General features: G+C 37.8%; 1 protein-coding gene across 1 annotated transcript in view; it reads right to left on the bottom strand.

The window, feature by feature from the left end:
* Positions 1-1,958: 1,958 nt before the first annotated feature.
* The window catches only part of CTTNBP2 (cortactin binding protein 2), an 87,438-nt gene continuing 67,369 nt past the window's right edge, over positions 1,959-22,027 (bottom strand). The window contains 10 exon segments of the mRNA XM_065652414.1: positions 1,959-3,315; positions 3,317-3,508; positions 6,501-6,602; positions 8,811-8,943; positions 9,821-9,881; positions 11,570-11,755; positions 11,971-12,176; positions 16,280-16,458; positions 19,337-19,524; positions 19,822-19,974. Of these exon segments, the coding sequence (XP_065508486.1) occupies positions 3,265-3,315; positions 3,317-3,508; positions 6,501-6,602; positions 8,811-8,943; positions 9,821-9,881; positions 11,570-11,755; positions 11,971-12,176; positions 16,280-16,458; positions 19,337-19,524; positions 19,822-19,974 (1,451 nt within the window). The 3' untranslated portion in view covers positions 1,959-3,264.

Below are 22,027 nucleotides of genomic sequence, written 5' to 3'. Positions count from 1 at the left end.
CAGTTTTACTGGGAAGCTGGAGGGGTTTGATTTGTTTTGTAAATCACTTGAGCTTTATTAAGAGATGACCCTCAGAAATGCAGGCCCTCTGATTTTGCTCTTGTTGATGAATGTTGCTGCCTCTGTTGAATGATGCAGCTGTTTCTTCACACTTCTCATTTTGGAGCTCATGCTCAGCAACTGAATAACTGAGGCGAATATTGTCCGATGGACTCAGGCATTATTTTAAGGAACAAACTCCATGTTCTTCGCAAAACTAAGAATTGGGGGAGACATGCCGAAGGGTTTTATTTTCAAGACTCACTCGAAGCAGAGAGCTGGAGTGTTTAGAACCTGCCAAGGTCATTGGTGGATAAGAACGATCTTTCAAGTTCCCGTGGTTGCGTCTAAGGAATACAGCGTAGTCACACGGGGGTTAAACAAGAAGTCTTTTCACTGACCTAGTGGCGTGTGGAATGGATGCAGTGGATGCAGCCCCCGGGGCTTCCCTGTACTTCCCTCCACATGGACAGGGTATCTCCGCCTTCCCTTCCCTCACCTCCTTTAAAGAGCTGGAAAGGGGTAACGGATGGGAGCGCAGGGCAGCACGGAGCGGCGTGCTCCACCACACAGCACAGCCACAGCCTCTCTGCTGAGGACACAGGAAGGAATGCAGGAGAAGGATTTCGCCCATTACTAACCCCAAAAGAGAGCAGTTGCTATCACAAGTCAGGCATGAGGAGCGCTGATTGTAGTGTCACAGCAAGAGACGGAAGATACAGTGAAGCCCTGGGCTCACGGACAGAGCCTCTCGCTTTGCTTCTGCACCATCCGGCACAATCCAAGTGACAAACCAGCAGAGAAGCGGTATGTTCACATGCCAACTGCTGTGGGGTTATGGGGCTTTCACCCCTTGAGGGCAGGAATTGTTATGGCCTAACGCGAGCTTTACAGTTACTACAGAAGATAAGATTCTATTAGGAGATCTGCAACACACTGTGTGATTAAAGATTTATGAAGGCCACAGACTGTGTGGAACTGAAAGACAGACAAACAAAATGACAGCAGATACAAGTCAACCAGGTAAAAAGATGCAGATGGAGAGAGATTAGGACAGCAGGCTGAAAAGAAGGGATAATGAGGGCACTGAAAAGCAACGCTAAATTTAGCAATAGAGACCTGACTTCCAAACCATGAAGAGATGATCACAGCTACTCTGTCTTCTGCAGATATTCAAAGTGCAGCACAGAAGACTTTTGGTTCTCACAGACAATATGCAGTCTTACACTAGATCTCCAAACACACTCTAGGACACTGCTGACATCTTCCCACACAGAAACACACAGCTGACTCTTGATCTAAATGAGGTCTGACATTTGCGAGGTGTATTTTCAATGTAGAACAAATCTAGCTTAGAAGCATGTCAGGATTTCTCTTCTTTTCTTACAGCTCTTAAAAAGCAAAAAACAAACAAAAACCCCAAACCCCACGTTATTACAAATCCTGATGTTGCAACTTGTGTGACTGCTACAAAAAACATTTTCCATGTTGTGTTCCTCCTCACCACGCAATCCGCGCACGAGTTGCCACTCCGCCACTTGCCCCGCGGCCGCACGCACGGGCTGCCAGTCGCTGGCACCCACTTCTCTGACCTGCAGCGGTTTGCAGCTGACTTCGCTGCTAAGAGCCTAGTGCTAAAGCCGCATCTTGTTTTTCAGCACCAAAATTACAGCAATAAAGAAAAAAATCCACCTCAACCTCTAGAGAAATCATCCGTGTTCAGTTATATGTTGCTATCTCACGAGAAACTCAGGTTTTAATAAAGCAGTGATTACTAAAGACATGCTACTTTCTGAATATACCGTGCGGGAAATGATTACAGAAATAAGCTTCTAATAGTCTGTATCGATAGAGATACACACACACGCACAAAGAGACAGCAAGACAGACAATATGCAGTACAAAAAAGTTTTATTGACATGAGTTTGGGATGATTGTTTTACACATAAAGGTGAAGTGTTAGGAAACAGGTAGGTAATCCTTGCCTTTACCAGGCTTTTCTTGAGAAAAACGCTACTTTGGAAATTACAGGCATGACCACATTACTGTCCGTGGCTTGCAAACCCATCTCCCAGGAGCGCGTCGGGAGGGATCTGAGCTCCGGGAAACTGCACGTTCCTGTGCCTGCCGGCTGAGGTATCAGACCGGCAGCGTTTCCTCGTTTCACAGCTCACAAGTATGGAACTGTCGCTACCGTAAGGAGGGACGGGGAAAACATTCCCCTCGTGAGAACTCTCCCTCGGGGGAACATCAGCTACCTCTGAAGTGGGGGAAATGTGAAAACGACTGAATTTTAACTGCAACTCAAGTATCATTTCACAGCAATTACACCTTAAATCCACAATAGAAATGGATAATTACATAGTAACTCATGTTATCGCTAGTACATTATCTCTGATAATACTGTAGGTTTAGCTTGTGCTCAAATTCATTTTCAGTAAAATCTGTTTCTGTAAAACACTGTTATTTCTCGGATACTTTAAAAACACTTATGACGTATATAAAAGTTTTTACAGTATACAAGACAAACTAAGTTAATAAATGACCACATTTTTTTCAATTCTACCGAAGAATAAGAGTCTGAGAAAAATATCTTTATTGCATTTTAATTTCTCAATCTCTCTCCTTTTTTTAAAAGTTATAACGGAAATTCAAGACGTTCTAGATGAAGAGAAGCTTGGGAGAAACAAAATCACAATTCAGCAGGCAGATGATGGGGAAATCAAAGTATTTAATATGGCTTGTAGCTGAAAGTAATTGATCTGCATTTCCAATCATTTTAGTTATTGCCACATTCCATTAATTTTTCATTAAGTGAAGATAAAAATGTCTTTAAAATGCATGTACAATAGCTTTAAGCCATTGCTGTACATATTGTGCAACTCATTTGAATGCAGATTAACACATGAAATTAATAGAATATATTTATGTACAGTATATACACAAACAGAATACTGTGGTAATACCCCTGAATGTTAACATTTAAATGAGTAATTTTCATAATAAAAGAAGAAAAAAAAACCTATGAAGGTGGCAAAGCTGCCCATTTCTGAAGTTTAAATCAATATAATTTCCATCTGATTTACATAGAAATAAACCTGTGGTCCTGTACAAACTTTACATTACAGGGAAACAGTTTATTTTAAAAAAATATTTACATATTTGAGTACTTGGTTCTTTGCAATAGAGATTATATGAACACAGAAAATTGAATTGTAGGCAGGTTTATTTATTAGATTTTTCTATTTGTTCTTTTTTGTGCAAATTCCAAATCTCTCTTTATGTTATTATCTGCCTCTATTTGCCTTGTATTGCTGCTGCTGCTTTTTTTAGTGTTCTGAGAAGGCTGCGTGACTTTACTTCTAGGAACAGGAAGAAATGATTTAACTCTCGAAACACCCAACTCTGGCTTTGATTTACTGTTGCTGCTTTCCACAGTTCGGCTGCTGCTGAGAGGACGCATTCCACCCTAGGAATGGAAAAAAAAGCATTTTCTGTATAAATAATTATTGTTGTTTGACCCGAAAAACAACCAACCGACCAACCAACCTTACCAGCCCCATGGAACCCTTGTTATTTACAGTCTTCTGCAGTTTAACACAGCAGCTTCTCGGTGAACAAACTATGGTGCTTTTTTCCTTCTTTGACTGAAAGGAAATGTCATTGACAGAGTATCAAAATAAGTCATTGAAAAAAAACCACTTAAATTTCATTCTCGGAGGTCTCAATTTCAGAAGTACTCAAATAAAAAAAGATACGTGTTCTTTCTTTCGTTACCGTGCAAAAAATGACAGCTGCGGCCACAGCTAAAAAGGAAAAAACGGAAATATAGGTAGTTATGAGCGGAAAATTCAGCTTTGAAGCTTGAATGAAGATATTTACTTTTTCGTACCATCAAGGACAGAAATAATAACAAAATAACCACAACAAAAATAATACTTCAAGAATGGAAGTCGAAATGCTAGTTACATTTTAATCCATAATCTTACAGATTGTTTTCTTGTAAATTAGATTTTAACATCTCAAATAATTTATGTTAAGAAGCCACATTCTTAAAAACTGGACCATATTCACCCTGTGCAAATTTAGACACCCGAGTGCAAAAGTTGGGCATGTTGTCACTTTTTGTTCCTTTATAGTCAAGGAGAAAAAGGTTAGTTACACCATTTGATGCCAGTCACTATCATGTATTGTTCATGAGCGATGTCCATCTTCCCACTCACAGAGAAGAGAATTAGGACTGAATTGGCATTGGCTGAATCCACATCACCCTCTGGGCAGCAATATTAAAAAGTTTGTTTTCACCATCAGCTACTGCTCTTCACATAAAGGTTGGTGGCATGAAAACAGACTGTTCATCACGCCTATTCCTTATTAAGCCTTGATTCCATCAATTTGTTTGTATCCTGGATCAAAGATTTCACATCTTTTATCAGTTTTCTCTTTCTTCTTCACATACGTGAAAATATTTTTTTCTTTCAGCCAATTAGGAAAAAAAAAGAATTATGGGTATGTTTGGTAATTCGTCTCACTGCTGTTGATAAGATCTCCTCTGCTCATGCAGTGTTGCTTTTGCTACCTATAGAATTCTATTTATTTTGGGAAAAGGATGCTTTTCTAATCTCAGACTCTTTTTCAGACACCAGTTCTTGCAGCTGCACAGGTTTATCATTGTTACAATTGCCTCTAAAAGTTTGACTTCTGCTTCCAAAGTGAGACTGTGCTCGCCTAGATTTTTGATACATTTGTTGTAGTAATGACTAAATCTAGAATCAAAGCTTGTCATTCAATTCGACAACCAAAAGGTTGGGTTGTGTTTCCTTGATCTTGTCCAACATTTCCCCACAAATATCTCGGAAATCGATTTTATTTTTTTATTCTGTATGAAATATTTTTACTAAGTTCTTGAAAACACTCAAAGGTAGCTTAGCTTTTCTACCTCCAAAATCAAGATAGTTATGTCTTACGTTGCTAGAAGGGATTTTAAAAGGAAACAAATCACTAGGAGAAATTTACAGTAGGAACGGGTAGGCCAGCTGACTTACAAATGATCCAGCATCACTACTATGGGAAGCTCTGATTTGGAATGCCTGAAATTAATGTATGTAGAGAAACATTCAAAAGCAGTATATCTAAATGTGGATCTGCAATGTTAAAATTGTTTCTGTTCAGCAGAGACCGTTCTCTGGATTTTAAGTACAATTACAGAAAACATTTTAACATTTTGATTATTTGTACACGAAAAAATATGATGGCAAGGGTGGTAAGTTATGCCATCCGGCTTTTGCTTTTTTAACGCTTAGGTGTCCAAGTTAAGCTATTTTCTGGGCTACTTCATTGTACCTGCAGAAAACAATTTATCAGAGTCCACGAAGTGTGTGGATTGGACTCCAGAGGATCCTCTCAGGGAACAGAGGGAGCACAGACAGTGGGCTCTGCCCTGGCCAAGGCTGATTGAGCCGCGTGCTCAGAAATTATCTTGATGTGCAAAAACATGAGAAGCAAGAAAGAAAAGGGAAGAAAATGTAGCAGAGAAAGCATAATTTTTACTTTATTATCCAAAGAATTAAAACCAAGTAGGATATAATTTCGTTTTCTTATTTAGTAGGGAAGTTAGTGCCCATAAACAATGATATCAGTTTCCGAAAAGAAGAAGAAATGATAGTGGACCTATTATAACTTTCAGTCTATTCAGCTTATCTTCCCACTGAAACCGCTCTGACGTTAGCAAAGTTTGTTCACATTTAGACTATCTTTTCCCAGAATCACCAAACTTATAGCGTTTCTTTTGACTTATAAATAATATGGCATGACAACTGTATATTACAACCAATAGCGAGGTAGAAAAAAGAAACATTTTTAAAAAAAGAAAACGCTGTTCTTCACAAACTCTGGTAATATCATGTCTACTCAAAATGTCTGTTACTGAGAACTTTGACACCAGAGCAGCACAACTCTACTTAGATAACAACACTTAGGAAAACAGTGGTTTGAAATCATATATATTTGGGTAACCACAAAAAAGGTACAAAAATGAACCACGAGCCAGTAATTTAACATCAAGAATTTCAAAAAGTTTTGCGCTTTTGCAAGCTTACTGAATAACATTAATTGGGGAAAAAAATGAACCCAGGGCTTTTATTTCTCTCAAAATCTGATGCGAATAACTTATAATGTCAAAGTAATGTTAACAATGCTTGGCCTAGGGAGATGGCTTTATATAAACATGAAAACTGAAGCAAATACAACCATTGTTTGTTTAATAAATCTTTAGTTTCCATTAAGACACATGGAAGAAACTTGGCATGGTGTGTCCGGCAAGTTTCCTAAGAATTACAACAGTTTATTCTTGCAATAAACAGGGCACTGGAACACTAATTTTTTGTATCCTATCAGGAATTCAGATTTTGGAGAAACTCAAGACACCTCCTGTATCCTCCTACAAAACTAGTTTCACCTACCTTTTGTGCTGTTGTTTTACTTGAGTTAGTACCACTTGCTGAAAATACAGGACTCTTCTGAGAGTTATTGAACATTGATAGCTCATCCTTAGAATCTGCAATCTAGAAAAGATTAAAAAATTGTGATTTTTTTAATTAGTCACAGCAGAGATTATGTTTCAATTTGCCAAATTTTGGATTCTTGATTTTATTTTCATGTAGTTGCCGTGCAATCCAATGCATAAATATTCAAAGAACACGTAAAATATCTTTCATTTACTCCTGAGTAAATGAATGTGTGTGTGTTTGTAGGAGTGTGTTTGTAGGAGATAAGAGATAAAGATTTAATCTCGGCTATTACCAGAAGAAGATTAAACATACATTTCCAGAGCAATACAAATTCAGTGGAGTTTAAGGGCAGCTTCCCATTAAATTCTATCCATCCCCAGGAACATCACAGAAAAGAACGATCCTTTTCTCTTCCTCCTGCTGTGTTTCTTCCCTACTATGTTCCATCAAACCTGGTGAGCATGCAATAGCAGATAAAGTCTGATCGGTCTTCTGTCCTCACTGAAAACTAGATATTTTATCCTGGGGCAAGCTGATCTGATTCAACTCTGCAACTGCAAAAGTCCTCAATCCCGGCATAACAGAGGCAGCAGGAACATATTCAAGCAAATGGGCAAATTAGAGAGTAGAAGTGTTTATTTTGATGGCAGCCTGAAATGACATCACACAAAGCACACATGCAACAGCACCCGTCCTTCTGAAAGGCTCTGCCGGGCAGCGAGGGAATTCACAACAGAAATTCCAGCCATGGATGGTTCCACCCACGGTGAGGAAACTGAACAAAGGACAGTGACATATATCTCCTTCCTTATCTAACCCGTATTTCCTTGAATTGTCAACAACGAGCAATTACATTTTACATGTTATTAAACACAATTTTAAGCTGGTTACCATTGCTTTAGGCACATCCCATTCTTTCAAGTATAGATATGGTAAATCCCTGCTAACAGACCAATGATTACCTCCCCAGCTTGGTGCAAGAGACTCATGTAAGTACTCTAAGTACTTCAAAAAAAAGACCCCAAACAAAATACCATAATAAAGAATTTCATTAAATAGGTTGAAATGTCTTCCCAAACACACTATTTCTTTTTTTAATAAAAACTTGGTTGACTTCTAAGAATAAACAGAATAATTAATAAAGCAAAAGGAACGGAACTGCTGTTCAGGTTGATCCCAGAGGGTGTCAGTGCACAGCCTAAGTGGACTATCGCCTAAGACTAACTCTCTGTGTTTCAAAAAATACAGACCAGCTGCTCCGGTGTGAACACAGCCTGCTCTCACAGCCGTCTGCTTCAGCAAAGAAAGAAGGAAAAGAATAGTTACAGCTGCAGGGAGAGCTGGATGCTTTCAGTGTAGATCAGGGGCATCAAACTCATTTTCACCAGGGCCCACATCGGTCTCACGGTTGCTGTATTTACTGTATAAACTGTAGTTACGTTTATATGTTACGTTTTCTATTATGTTATAACAACTATTGACAGCTATTGCTGCCACTTAATTAGGTACGTAACTGTAGTTACATTTATACAGTCCTAAAATTACATTCGGCCCTTTGAAGGCAACCGCGAGGCCGATATGGGCCCCGGTGAAAATGAGTTTGACGCTCCTGGTGTAGAAAGGAAAAGGAGAGATCCACAGCCCCGCTCCCTGCTTCAACCAGCCTCCCATAAGCGCCCAAATCTCTCTCCAGCACAGAACCCAGCGCCAGACCCCTGGGCCTCGCAAGCCTCCTCTGCCACTGTCAAAGAAAAAGAAGTAGGCCAATCCATTCTTTCTTGCTTGGGGCAGCAAAACTGAATTTTGCCTGCACAGCAGAGGAGCTTTGAGTCAGTTCTGTGAAGGCTGATGGGATTTCATTAAACAAACCAAACGTGCAATGCATATTAGGAAAAACTTTCTATGTCTTTAAGACCACAAACCATTCTCCCAGTGGAAGCAATGATAGCATGAAAGGTAACATGGGGAACAACAATGCAGAGAAGGCTGTTGTCTCTAGCACTTAGGAACTTATAAATTCAGCCTCCACTGCAAAAACCTCTACAAGAAAAATTAGTGAAGGTGTAATTTAAAATAAAGTATATTAAACTAGAACACTTACTCTCAAATGTATAATTTATAAGCTGACTTTGGCTTCTTCCCAAATAATTTAATAATTTTCTTCAGTTCAAGCAGTGCTTGTAAATTAAAAATTTATTTTAAGCACATAGGCAACAACTGCATATGGTAATGAAGTAAATTATTTAAAAACCTTGTGTTTACCTTGCTTATGTCAGGCTCAGATTTGCTGGAACACATACTTTGAAGTTCCTGCACAAGATCTACTTCATCATCTGAACCAAGGGACAGCCTTTGCTCCAGATTTAATGTTTTCAATTGATCCTTCTCTGAAGATCTGTTTAAAATCAAAAGCAAACAAACCCCCCCCAACAAGCAAGAGAGCAATTAAAATTAAGCAATGATACAGAATTTAAAAATAAATGTTATACACACCTGGAAAATAGTAATTTCTTTTCAAGTGACCTTTACTACCACAAACAGAAAGAAAATAATACCTAATTAAGTGGCAGCAATAATTGTCAATAGTTGTTACAACATAATAGATCTTCTTTCTATTCAAATCATTCTCTCCATTCTGAAATTCTAACAGAGGATTCTTCTGCCCACTATCTTGAAAGATTCTCCTCTTTATAAAATAGAGCAATCAATTTATTCCACTCTCCTTTTTGGACTTAATTCCAAACACTTAAAAAAACCCCTGTCATACTGGAAGCGTAAGTATTCTGTACTCTCTGTGCCTGTGGATATGGTAGAACCAAGGTTTCAGACTGAAGTACAGTCTCAAATGCAGTTCCTTCTGGCTAAATCATGCACTTTCTTAGAGAAACACTGTATAATGTAGACTGACGTGCATGTACTGTACCATACTGAATTGCCATTCAGCAAGCTGAAAGAACCAGAGGTGAAAAGAGCATAGAGTTGTTTTTTCATGGCAGATTAAGTGTTACATAATATTCTTAAGTCATAGACTATTCTATGAAGAGTTGCAAGGTTTGAACTACAGAAATGGATTCTAAAATTATACTGAAGCACATAAATTTTATTTTCTCTCATAGATGAATATGAAAAAGGATTTCTTTCTGCAGAGGTAGAACCAAAACATTACCAAATACAAACTCTTCATCTATTCATTATAATGTGCTGTTTTACAACACAATTTTATCGTCTTTATTTTCTGCTAAGTGTTAAAAATAACAGACATGAAAACTTACTTTGTGGTGAGAGAAGCTCTTTTCTTACAACTTGTTTGCAACATAGTCTTAGGTTTTATACCTGCATAAAAGAACGATTGAGTTATGAGCGTGTTATCACATGCATTGATTTCTCCATTCTAAAATCTGTGACAAACAGGGAAAATGTGTTCCCAGTTACTGGCTAATTATATCAATAGAGTCTGTTAAAGATCAGAATACATCCCTTGAAACTGCTCAGAGTAGCATTAGGGCCACATGGAACTGCTCACATGGCAAATGAGGCAGGAGCTCCCCAGGCTTCCCTGGAAGCCAGAACATGAGGTTTCTGGGGAGGCACTTGAACCACCCTCACCAGCCCTCTCAAAGAGAAATCACTTGTCAACAGGAAAAGATTTAAGTTTGCTTCAGTTAAGTAAAATCAAACAACTTACCCCTATACTTGGAATCAGGAACAATATTTGATTCTGACAGTTGAAAATAGAAGGCTACTAAAATGAAATTCACCATCCCATTTTTTACTTGTATTCACAGGTATTAACTCCAAGAACGTTCTCAGGTACCAGATACAGTATCAACTGTCCTACTTCAGGTTATGTTCATTTGATTTCTTAAATCCTCTTAATAGGATTAGATAAGTTCACAATTTAGAGAACTAGCAAGCAAAATCAGGACATTATAGCTGCAGTTCAGCACAGCAGAATTCTTTCCGAACATAGCTGAAGAAACGAAAAGCTCAATTAACATTACAAAGTACCAGACATCAAGTATTTCAGTCTTTTATATATGAGGTAATTGAGGTTAGAATCTTACTGTTTTTAAAGTGTGTGTGTGTGTAAGACTCTTTCTTTCTAAATCCCTTCCTAACTCTTCTCTCTGACCAAATTACCTTCGTTTTCTGAAAGCAAAAATGTCATTGGATTTTGTACTCCAGAAGTTTTCCTGTTTGATATTGTATTCGGTTATGGTGTTCCTAAGTTTTCCTTCTAGACAGATGTGTACTTTTAGAAGAATATGTTGGGTCTGCACGTATCCAGATGTTATCCTTGTGTAGCAAACTGCTTAGAATGTCCTGAGTTGGAAGAGACCCACAAGGATCATCGAGCCCAACTGCTTGTTAGGTGGCTTATAATCTTGAGGTGAAAAGACATTTCAAAAGTGTCAGCTACTAATGTAACTTTCACATTTATATACGTGCAGAGACCCAGTCATAGAAAGCCTTCGTTATCAAGCAGCATAGTGAAAATTGTGTGGAAACTTCTTGAAAACATTACAGTATCTGTGATGACACAGGATTATTTACATTTATTTTTTGCAATTAAAGAGAATATCAAACAAAAATCTTCAATTTAAAACTAAAGATCTCTTCCTTCCATTACAGGACTTCTAGATTATTTTACTCAATTTATCTAATAAGACTGAAAAAGGGATGCATGACCTGAAGATGCATGCATTCACTTATTTTTACTTGGATTCAGACAATAGAAATTACTGTAGTGAAGCTATTAAGTACCTGTAAAACCACCCCCCCCCCCCCAAGTAGGTATACTGTAAATAACAGATAAACATAAATTATAATTAGGATACCTCACAGTCACACAGAAATAAATTTTTGAGGAAAAAAGTAAACAATTTTTTACTGGTAAACATAAACACTAGCATCATTTATTTGAGAATTTTAATTTAATGATGTAGAAGAAAAGTTAGATTCATGTCTACACAGTTTAAACCCCCACACCTTCTTTCAGAATGGAAAATAGAAAGCGTTACCTTCAGTATTTGTCTCCTGCTTATTCCACGACTGGGAGGATAAATGGCCTGACTTTTTGCGAGGACTCGTGCTCACTTTTCTCCAAGAAGCATTCTCACCTCTTTTCTTACTACAATTTTTGTAGCTTGAAACCACGGATAAAGGAAAATTTCCTCCCTTAAAATCTGCTATATAATTATCTAGCTCTGAAACAAAAGTAGAACAATGTTAAGAATAATTGACTTGCAGTTTGACTACCCCATACAGCTACTTATTTTAGTGACTGTAAATGCTTTTAATTGCTTATCTGCCATCATAACTACAGTTATGTTTTATGGAAGTTTTTAAAAGGGAATCAAACGCTTAAAAGCCCCACACTGGCAATGTACGACTACTTGCTTTTCAGACTGTTCACTGTTACCTGTTCTGGGGAGAGGACAGCCATGCAAAACAGCTTTATTTAGCAAGATACTGAGAGCAGCTTTAACCACAGCCTGTTGACCTTGGCTAGGATTCTTTTTGGCTGTTGTTTGTCCTGGCACAGATGTTTTTTTCACAGAGGCCCTGGAGAGTATTGCTTCTTGAACTCTGGGAGCTATCACAGCATTCCATAACTTGGACATCCACCTGTAAGCACATGAACAATACCTTAACTTCAGAGACAATTATCAAAACTGAAGATTTTATACTTCGCTTAACATTTCAGATTTTTCATTTTCAGGAAGCACATATATTTTGGACTTCCAATCGTACCCCGTTTCACAGAAGAACTGAGTTTATTTTGAGTAGGGTTTATTTGTTTGTTTTATATTAAATTATTTGACCTAACTTTCTTCAGGTTGCTTTGGCAAACTATTTACTACCTGATGCCTTTCCTCTTTCAGTAGGACTATAAAACATCCTTTTCATTTTAAGGCTTAAAGAAAGAACATCCCAGAAAGATGTGTGTTCATGTATATACAAACAAATCTCCTTTCAGCTTTCCCAGTTGTCCTGGTTTTAGCTGGGATAGAGTTAATTTTCTTCCTAGTAGCTGGTATAGTGCTGTGTTTTGGATTTAGAATGAGAATAATGTTGATGATACAGTGATGTTTTGGTTGTTGCTAAGTAGTCAAGGACTTTTCAGTTTCTCATGCTGGACCAGGTCCACAAGAAGCTGGGAGGGGTCACCGCCAGGGCAGCTGACCCGAACTGACCAAAGGAATATTCCATACCATATGTTGTCACGCTCAGTATATATTTTGGGGGACATTCAGAGTGTTGGGATTTGTCTTCCCAAGTAAGCGTTACGTGTGACGGAGCCCTGCTGTTCTGGAGATGGCTGAACACCTGCCTGCCCATGGGAAGCAGTGAATGAATCCCTTGGTTTGCTTTACTTGCGTGTGCAGCTTTTGCTTTACCTATTAAACTGTCTTTATCTCAAGCCACAAGTTTTCTCACTTTCGCTCTTCTGATTCTCTCCCCCATCCTGCCGGAGGGCAGTGAGTGAGAGGCTGCGTGGGGCTGGGTCGGCAGTTGGGGTTAAACCACGACACCAGTGCCTGGAGAAGTTTCCAAGCCTGCAGGTGTTCACTCAGAGCCTATTTGCTGGCAGGGTGGGAAAAAGGAGGTATTCAGTTACGATTGCACCCTTTCCAGTATTCTTCCATTTCCAAACCTGTCCAGCTTACAAGACCTTCCTATTCGTACAGCTGCCTTGCTCTCACTCTCCTTTTGTTTATTTGATCTGTGGTGGACTGTGTCGCCAGGATGCTGTGGATATTCCAGATTGTCTGGTTTAGAGACTGGGACTGATTAAAAAAAATTGATTCAAAGGGACATGGTTCTTGTCGGACTTTTGCTTTTCTAAGAGAGAAATATTACATTGTTTCAGCACAGAAGCGAAAAATTTGTATTAGGAAATAAATAAATGCTATTTGTTACAGCTTATAGTACTCAAGGGATAAAGGCTTGGAGTTTCAGGCTTAAGGCTCAGCTCACATCTATAACAGACACTGAGACAATTTTTTTTAGATCAAATCCCACTCTTTTTTTTCCCCCTATACCCATACCCTCTTATGGGAGGAAGACTGTAAGATTGACAGTCAGAGGGTTTATATTAAAGGTCTGCAGGAAATGATAGGCTATAATGCTGTGTTTCAGGCTTGCAGAAATCCATTCAGAAAAATTCCGTTTGACTAAAATGAACCATTTTCTTGGATCCCTTGATAAACAGAAGCCATCTTATTAACCAAAAGATTATGATGAATTTTTTGATGGTTAAAAAGAAAATGCAGGCTTTTTATTTTTTTAACTTAGAACGCATGAATCATTTGGCAGATGTATTTTTTGGTCAGTTATGAAGCATAAGATTGAGATTTTATGATATATAACCATGCTATGAAGTGCCAGTACAAGCTTGATAAAAGTTATATTACTTCAAAAAAATAATTGGTACAGTTGTTAAAATAAGATGTAAAATGCATATTGGAAATGCCCCTTGAAGCTTCCTTAGCATAATGTTGTAGTTACTATTCCATACAGACACACTCTCGTTCTGTTGGCTGAGTAAGCTGCCAAAAGAAACAATTGCTTTCATTTAGTAATAAAGAACTCTATCTCTTGATTTCTGCCTATGTAAGCGTTAGATATTTTGCAATATTGCTAGTATAAATGCTAAGAAATGAACACTGCAAAGACAAAATTAATTACGACCATTCTAATCTAACGGTTAGCAATTGATGGGCTCTACAATGCCATCCTCTCTTACTAAATTCCAACCCGCTTTTTAAAGTCAGTCCCACAGTTACTTTTTATTTGCGCTCATCTTGATCAAGTCCCCAGTTCTTTGATATATCTGATACTTTGGAAAGGTATAATACCTCTCTGCCCCTGAAAAACAGCTGTAAAGCAAAACTCTTTACTGTTGCAATATCATCTTTAGTTCACCATATCAAAACCAAGAAAAAAACGTAGCTAAAATTCTCCTTATTTATTCACTCTACTCTCCAAAACATGTGAAGCAACACGGAACAGTAGGAAAAATTTCCTGCCACTCCTTCTCTCTGCCTTCCCAGCCACTTGCATCCACCACTTGCCTTGTGCTAACACTGAGCCCAGAACAAACCTGCTTTGTCGATATCTGTGTGATGTCTTAATGAACTGCATTGACTCAGTGAAGCTTTAACGAATGCAAAAAGCAGCAGAACAGCACAGGGGAGAGGAGGGGCAAGAGGACAAGAGGGGTTAATCAGATTGAAATAACAGCAAACAGTGAGCTGCTAATTAAATCTGTTTATTGCTAGTTCTATGACCACACTGTTAGCCATCGTGCTGCTAATCTAAAAGCATCCAGTAAATGCTCACTGAAGCTGTGCTTTTTAATTGTTTATTAGTGGACAAAAATGACAGTAAAATGAGGAGCCAGACAGCAAAAGACATTTTGGGGTTGTGCTCAAAATCAAGCATCATGAATCCAGCCAAAGTTACACTTCGGAGAAATCCAAACTCAGAAATGCATAATTAAGTTATCTAAAGAATAGTTTTTCTGCCCTCTACTAATATCACTGAATAAATACATGATTAAGACATTTCAGAGGACATGATTAAAGAGGGAACAGGAGATAAATGCATGGTATACTTTATTATTTTTTAATTTCGCAGCAGCCATAAAATTTCAAGTCAATGCTACATCCACATTTAGACTTTTATAGTTACTCTGGATATTAGATAATCTGTACTTTTAGGAAAAAAATGAAAATGAACAAGCAAAGTGTATCAAGATCTGCAGAGAGAACGGAAGATGAGACAGCCAGTGCACATGCTAAGCAAAGGGCCCTGGAAGAAGGGTTGGCAGAAAATAGTACAAGAGAGAGAAGTCAGAGAGGGAACAGAAGTGGCAGTTCAGGAAAATGCTGTGAAGCAGTGTGAGAAAAGTAACATCGTATCTCCAGAAACTAATGTTATTATATGAATTATGAATAAGTTTTGAATCTTAACTAGGGGCTCATTACCTTTCTAATACAGCCAAGCAAGACCTTAGCATGAAATTAATATATTTCAAAATTCTCTAATGATTTCTCGTATCACTTTCTAGCAATTGCAGAGAAGTTGGAATGCGAGCAGATGTTCATGCAATCGTATGCAAGAAAAGACAAAATTTTTATTATTCTTCTTAGATACATCTAACCATGTGTATAGCTAAACGTATACACCTGCCTTATTTACTATGCTAACACTTTTGTGAAATTGCATGTATGTTTAAAAATGATACCAGATATTCAAAAGAGTGAGAAATCATTCTCCAAATTTCCCTCATATAAAACTTCAAAAGGAAACTTTACCAACTTTTCAAGCTCAGAATTCTTGAATCTTATTTCCGTCTGTTCACTAATGAACAGCTTTCTTTACAGTGCTGTCTTGAAATGAAGAATGAAACCTTTAAAGAGTTGAGTAGTATTAGCCATTCCAGCGCAAGTAATATTTTGCAACCTCTGTGTCAGAAAATAACTGAAAGATCACAACAAGACTGACTTTCAACCAGTGTTAGACACCCAGTTCCCACTTGTGTCCTTCAGAATTGCCCTTCTAGTAATTAAATATCAAACAAAAGTTTAAAGTTTTCAATAACTTCTGTTAAAATACTTTCAAGGTTGCTGAGTCAGAGGAGTTTTGGGAGAAACAGAACTACTACATTTGTAATAAGCATCTAGTTGGCACTGAATGGTGTCAAACAAAACCAGAAGTCTTACTTCACGGTCGCTTGGCCATGCCCTGGCACCACAGGACAAGAGAAGAAATGTTTTGGCCCCATAAGTGCTTCAGGTGCTCCTAGACGCGATAAGCAAGAGTTCAGCTGGTGCCAAACAGCAAGAATCCAGTCTATGATCTTGCACACAGGATCACATGGAGGAGGCACTTTGCCTCTGAACTGCAGAGAGAAAAGATGTTTGACATGACATAAGACCTCTACTGCAAACGCTTTCCTTGAAACCTTAAGAAGGCTTGTGGGTTGATTGTTTTTTCCCCTGGTATACTGCTATTACAAAAATCAGGAACAGTCAGAAACTGGTCAAACGTTTTTATGGAGTATATTGAAGTCTTGTATTAAGACTTATTTCCCCAACTACACTTCCAAAGCTATCTCCTTGTCAATAACTTGTGATACATCTACTTTCCTGTGGGAAACTGAGACACAAATTTGGCAGCCGTGCCAAATTCTAGGGTGTATAGGATCAGGACTACAAGAGATACCTACCATATCCTGTGCAATGTAACTGATATAAATAAAGCACATAAAAGAACATACGATCACACTGAACAGGAATGTCTGATCCAGGCATATTCTCAGTGGATTTCCATATTGATTTTAGATTTAGTAGCAACGAAGGAAAGATGTTGTGTTAAAGGCAAATTATTTGGTGCCAGAAAAAAATCTTCTGTTTCATTTGATTCCAAATTACAGTCTTCATCATTCTAATCCTAGGATTATCCTCTGGAACAGTTTGAATTAAAGACAGCATTAAAAGATGCACTAGGGATAGTATTTGCCAGCACTGAAGCCAGAGCTACTTCATGGAGTCTACAGGTAAACCGTATAAAGTTAATGTAGAAACCATTTAAACTGTTCCCAAGTATCCTAATAGTCTGAAATAAGGGGAAAATGGCTTTTCATCTGAAAACATGAATGGTAAGGCACAAACAAGGTGTCAAAATACAGAGCAAGAATCTTCAAAATAGTCTATTGTTCAAACAGTAAATGTGCTATAATTTTTCCTTAGATTTTTATAACAGATTAATCCTTCTTCTACTTTTAACTTTGTAATTCACTATTTTAAGCCCCACACCAACTGGCATATGAGTTTGAATATGGCACACGTATGTATTTTAAAAAAGAATGTACTAGCACACTAGGCATTTTTATTCACTATTTAATTAGGGAAGATAAAGGAAGACACATGGCTTTTTGCTCCAAATAGCCACCATCTGCATATATGCTTTAGAGAAAATAAACTAATGAGATTACTACCCAAACTCTGTTCAATCAGAGGTAGGAAGCTATTACATTGTTAAACTCTAACCTGTAAGACTAAGGATTGCTTTTAAGCCTAAAGAAAATAGCCTGAAAATGACACCTGTTACACGGAGCTGCAAGTTCTGGTAGCCAAAGCAGTTCGGCAGAATAAGTTTGATCCAGCCTTTGTCTGTGAACAAGCCAGAATACCACTGCTTCTGCAAGTGTCAGCATTGCTGTGTTTCTTGGCCTTGTGCTCAACTGAAGACAGTCCTTCCCTTTGATCTTGAATGATCTATGATCAAAGTGTTTCTGTCCTTTTATAAAGGGGCTCAGATCGCTAGATATTCTCCCGGCTTGAGAATACAATCTTTCTCCTCATGAGGATGGAGGAGAATTTTGCAACATACTTTTATTGCACTGTCCTCTGGCCTATACCTCCTTCCAGCACTGTAGCATATTTGCAAGACACCAGCTTCAACCAACCCACCTCCTTGCCTACAGACAATTGCTGCCCTCCCTGTCCTTTGCAAGGATTCTGGAAACCATTCATACCCTCAGCCAGACAACCACTCATAATGGTTCCAGCTTACTATGTCTGTAGGGACCCAAGCATTTAAAGCGCATGGGGCAAAAATGTTTCACGCAGAAAAAAGTACGTCTAAGCAACTATGCATGTGAAAAAAGTAATCTAAGAAAAGTAATCTATGAAAAGTTTCATTGATACATTTCACATGCATTTTTTTAAAATATTCTGTATTCCTGTTCTTGCTATTAAAGAATACCTAGGAGTGTTTCTAAATTTCCTCATTATCATAACTGAAATGTTCAGTCACCACAGATTTCCTCTTTAGGATCTCTTTGAATCAGTAAGCTTTTATAGATGAGAACTGTGGCACAGGGTACAGGAGATGACGTCCCCAAGGACAACCAAGATGCATCCAGCTGAACACTCAGAATCGACAGTAGCTCTGTTGTCCCAGACCAGGACTCCTTACTACTGAGAATTTTTTCCTGTTCATAGAACAATCTCCCTTTTTAAGGCTGTTCAGAACTCTGCTGCCAAGATTATTTTCCTTTGCAGCTGCCTTGATTGAACTCCCCCTCCCAACATTGAACACTGCGGGACTGTCTGCAATAGCTGCTGTCACACTGGAGTGATTTTCTTCCAAATAACTTTCAAAATTCCACAATTCTGCTTTTGCACACATCTTTCTTTTAATTTCCCATCCTCCATTTATTTATTCATGTTAAAACAGACTTTATTCTCTCTTGGACTTTTGTTCCAGCTTCAGCAGGCCTGTTGGCTCAAAACAGCTTCCCTACTGATGTATTTTCACTCCTCTTTCTTCTTTGATTTGAAAATCATGAATAGTCTTTTTGCTGCTTAAAACTTAGACAACACAGACAGGACATAATGTATTGATGTATTAGATGTATAGAATAAATTCCTCAAGAAAGGGATTTTACATTTGCTGAATAGGTTTTTACTAATATGCTCACGTAAAAGACGAAAGAAATTATCGAAGGATGTTTTCATACCATGGATAAGGAAATATCCACAGTATCATTATTTGCAGCCAACCTGTGTGTTTATGCTAATCAGTCATGACAATGCACTTTCCTATATGAGGCCAAGCACAACACCTATAGATACACAGCTTGTATCTTCCTAGAAATGAATGTTTTTTTCTTGAAACAACTTCGTTATCTACTCAAATTTTGACATTACCATTGTACATATTTCACGGACCCAGTGATGAACAAATTTGCTGAAGCAGATTCAAATTCTTACCTTGTTTATAACTTTTCTTCTTAAAAACTTTTGAAGCAAGCCATGCATTGGTTCCCCATCCCATCTAAGCTGAATCCAACGGAAATGCTGCTGAACCAGCAGATCAGAGCCATGAAGATGACACTTGGCGATGGTCCCCAGTAAAAAGCAGTTCTCATGGAAGTAAAAGGCACCAGAAACTCCATTTGCTAAAAATAAACCATAAAAAATTTTACTGAAATACTCAAAGCTTTGACATGATTTCATATAAAAGCAAGAAGCAGTGACATAATTGGAAAGAAAATAAAACAACAAAACACAAAACCCCGAAAAACCACCCCATCTAAATTAGCTTTAAAAGATGCTATATTTGGTTAAGAAAAACTATTTGCATTAAAATATAAAACCTGACAAATTACCCTTTTCTCCTCTAAGTTCCCCATTTGTCATGTATTATAATACAACTGTACTGTAGCAAAAACATCCATCCCACATTCTTTAAATACCTCTCTGAATAGTGCAAGGATTTTCCGAACTCCGATTCTCAAGAGGTGCCAGAAAATCTCCTAGTAATTCCGATAAAGAAGCTCTCTCCAGATTTTCTAAAATCACAATGGTTGTCTTGCTTACGGGAGGCTGTTTAACTGGGACCAGACAAGCTGAAATATAAAAATCCCATAAATGTCTACTTATGAAAATTGACTTTTATATATGTATACAGCTTTTACTTCTACTAATGCAACAAAGGATTTTCCTCTTTATTTTTTGCCTTTTAACTTATTATACAGTCTGCTTCTGTAAACATGTTCAAAACTGGAAGCATAAAAATCAAACAATGGAAAAAATATCATCCTGTACAATAAGGACAAACATTGGAAGTTCTTATTACAATTAATTCCTGGAATGGCTATAATGGGATCTTCATAGATAGGAAGGATTTAAGCACATTGAAAATAAATACAACAGAAAAGATAGCAAAGATCTCTGGAAACATTTCTTTCGTCTGCTGTAATACATCTTAAACTTTCAACATGTACTCTTTATACCATGTAGTGACAAAATAATTCAGAACATTCCATGTGTGTAAGAAACTTAATCATTCTGTGAGATTGTCTATTTGTTTGCTACTATCCTCTCTTCAGAACTTCCTTCAGTATCTTTCAGAATCACTCAAATAATCAGAGCTACTTTGAGGCACAAAAAGTAGCACCTGAACCTAATAGGCACTAAAATCAAATACAAAGATATCCCCTTTTTTTCACATTTCAGATATTTTCCTTTATTTTTTCTTGATTTTAACATCTTGTTGCCTAAAAGATATATAGCTTTGGCAAGTGTTCCTGTAACACTACGTCCCAGGTGAATGCTTTTGTAATACAAATATTAAATAAAACACTTGTTTTGAGCATATTGTTTCAGAACTTCTCAAAGGCGGTCCTAAGGATGGTCATCAAGGAAAATGGTGAGTAATAGGGCAAAACTTAGAGCAACTGACTGTAGCAGATGACTGCTATTTATCTGCAGTTTCCTGAATATTACTGCCCTGTTTTACTAAGAGGATATAGCTGGATGGCAGGGAGGACAGGTACCTCCTCTGTGTCTGGTGGAACCATTTTGGAGAGAGGAGGACAGTGCTCTCCTAAGAGAGGAGATGTAGCAGAACAATGGAGCAAGAAGCGGGCAGAAAAATGAAAGGCTGAATGCAAACACAGACTATGAAGAAAAATATGTTGCTGACACAGAGTAAAGAATCCAGAAGCAGCTTTTCTAAGGGACATTGGCTAGTTAACAAATCAGACTATGAATGGTTTTATTCCCTCCAGGTGAAACACCAAAGCCTAGCTGACTTCTCACTAAATGGCCTCCTCTTCTCTCCCAGCGACGAAAATGACATGTGGGAAGAATCCCTGGCACAAGCTGTCCTCAAAGCTGTGACCAAGCAGTAATGACATTTATCATGCTTCTTTTTAATGTGAATGACCACGTTGAGTGAGAGGTAAAGTTAAGATCCAACAGCTGTAGAACAGGCCATAATAATAATAAAAAAGCCCAGCATTTTTGGATGAAAATGACGTGTGCTACCAAGGTTAGATTCAAACTGTATTGCTAGTTTTTGTCAAAAAACCCCCAACAAAACCCATGAATAATTAAACACTCATAAAATAGAATTGGAAAAAATAGAAGAAAGCTGAAAAGGGGTGAAATCAGCTAAATATCCAAGAACTGCTTGCAGACAGTAAAACTGTATTTGAACCAAAATTAATTTGAACAGTACCCAAGAAAAAGAAGCATCAAAACACTCTTCAGGCTCTTCTATTATGACAGTATGTGTGATATGATATATATTATATACTACTGCTATATTATTTTATATATTAATGTTATATACTATATTATTACTGTACAATTAATACAATGGCAAAATAAAATAAATCAGAGCTAGAATGCATGAGTACAGACAAAATGCAGCACAACCTGCCCATGAAAAAGCCCTCCACAGGAAACAATGCTTTTCCCTTCCCTTTTAGCACTATTCTGTTCCTTTTTTTTTTACGTTTTCATTCCTATTTCTGACTGACCTACGCGCCCCTGTTCTTCTGCTTCCATATGTAATTTGCCCATTTTCATTGTCATTCATCTTTGGCTACTTTTTCCTCTTTTCACTCTTACCAATTATTCATCGTGAATTTACACAGGTACAGCGCACTGACC

This window comes from Caloenas nicobarica, chromosome 1, assembly GCF_036013445.1.
Source record: "Caloenas nicobarica isolate bCalNic1 chromosome 1, bCalNic1.hap1, whole genome shotgun sequence".
Lineage (NCBI taxonomy): Eukaryota > Metazoa > Chordata > Aves > Columbiformes > Columbidae > Caloenas > Caloenas nicobarica.
Note: the sequence above shows the minus strand (reverse complement) of the source record. Positions and strands in the feature narration are given on the sequence as shown.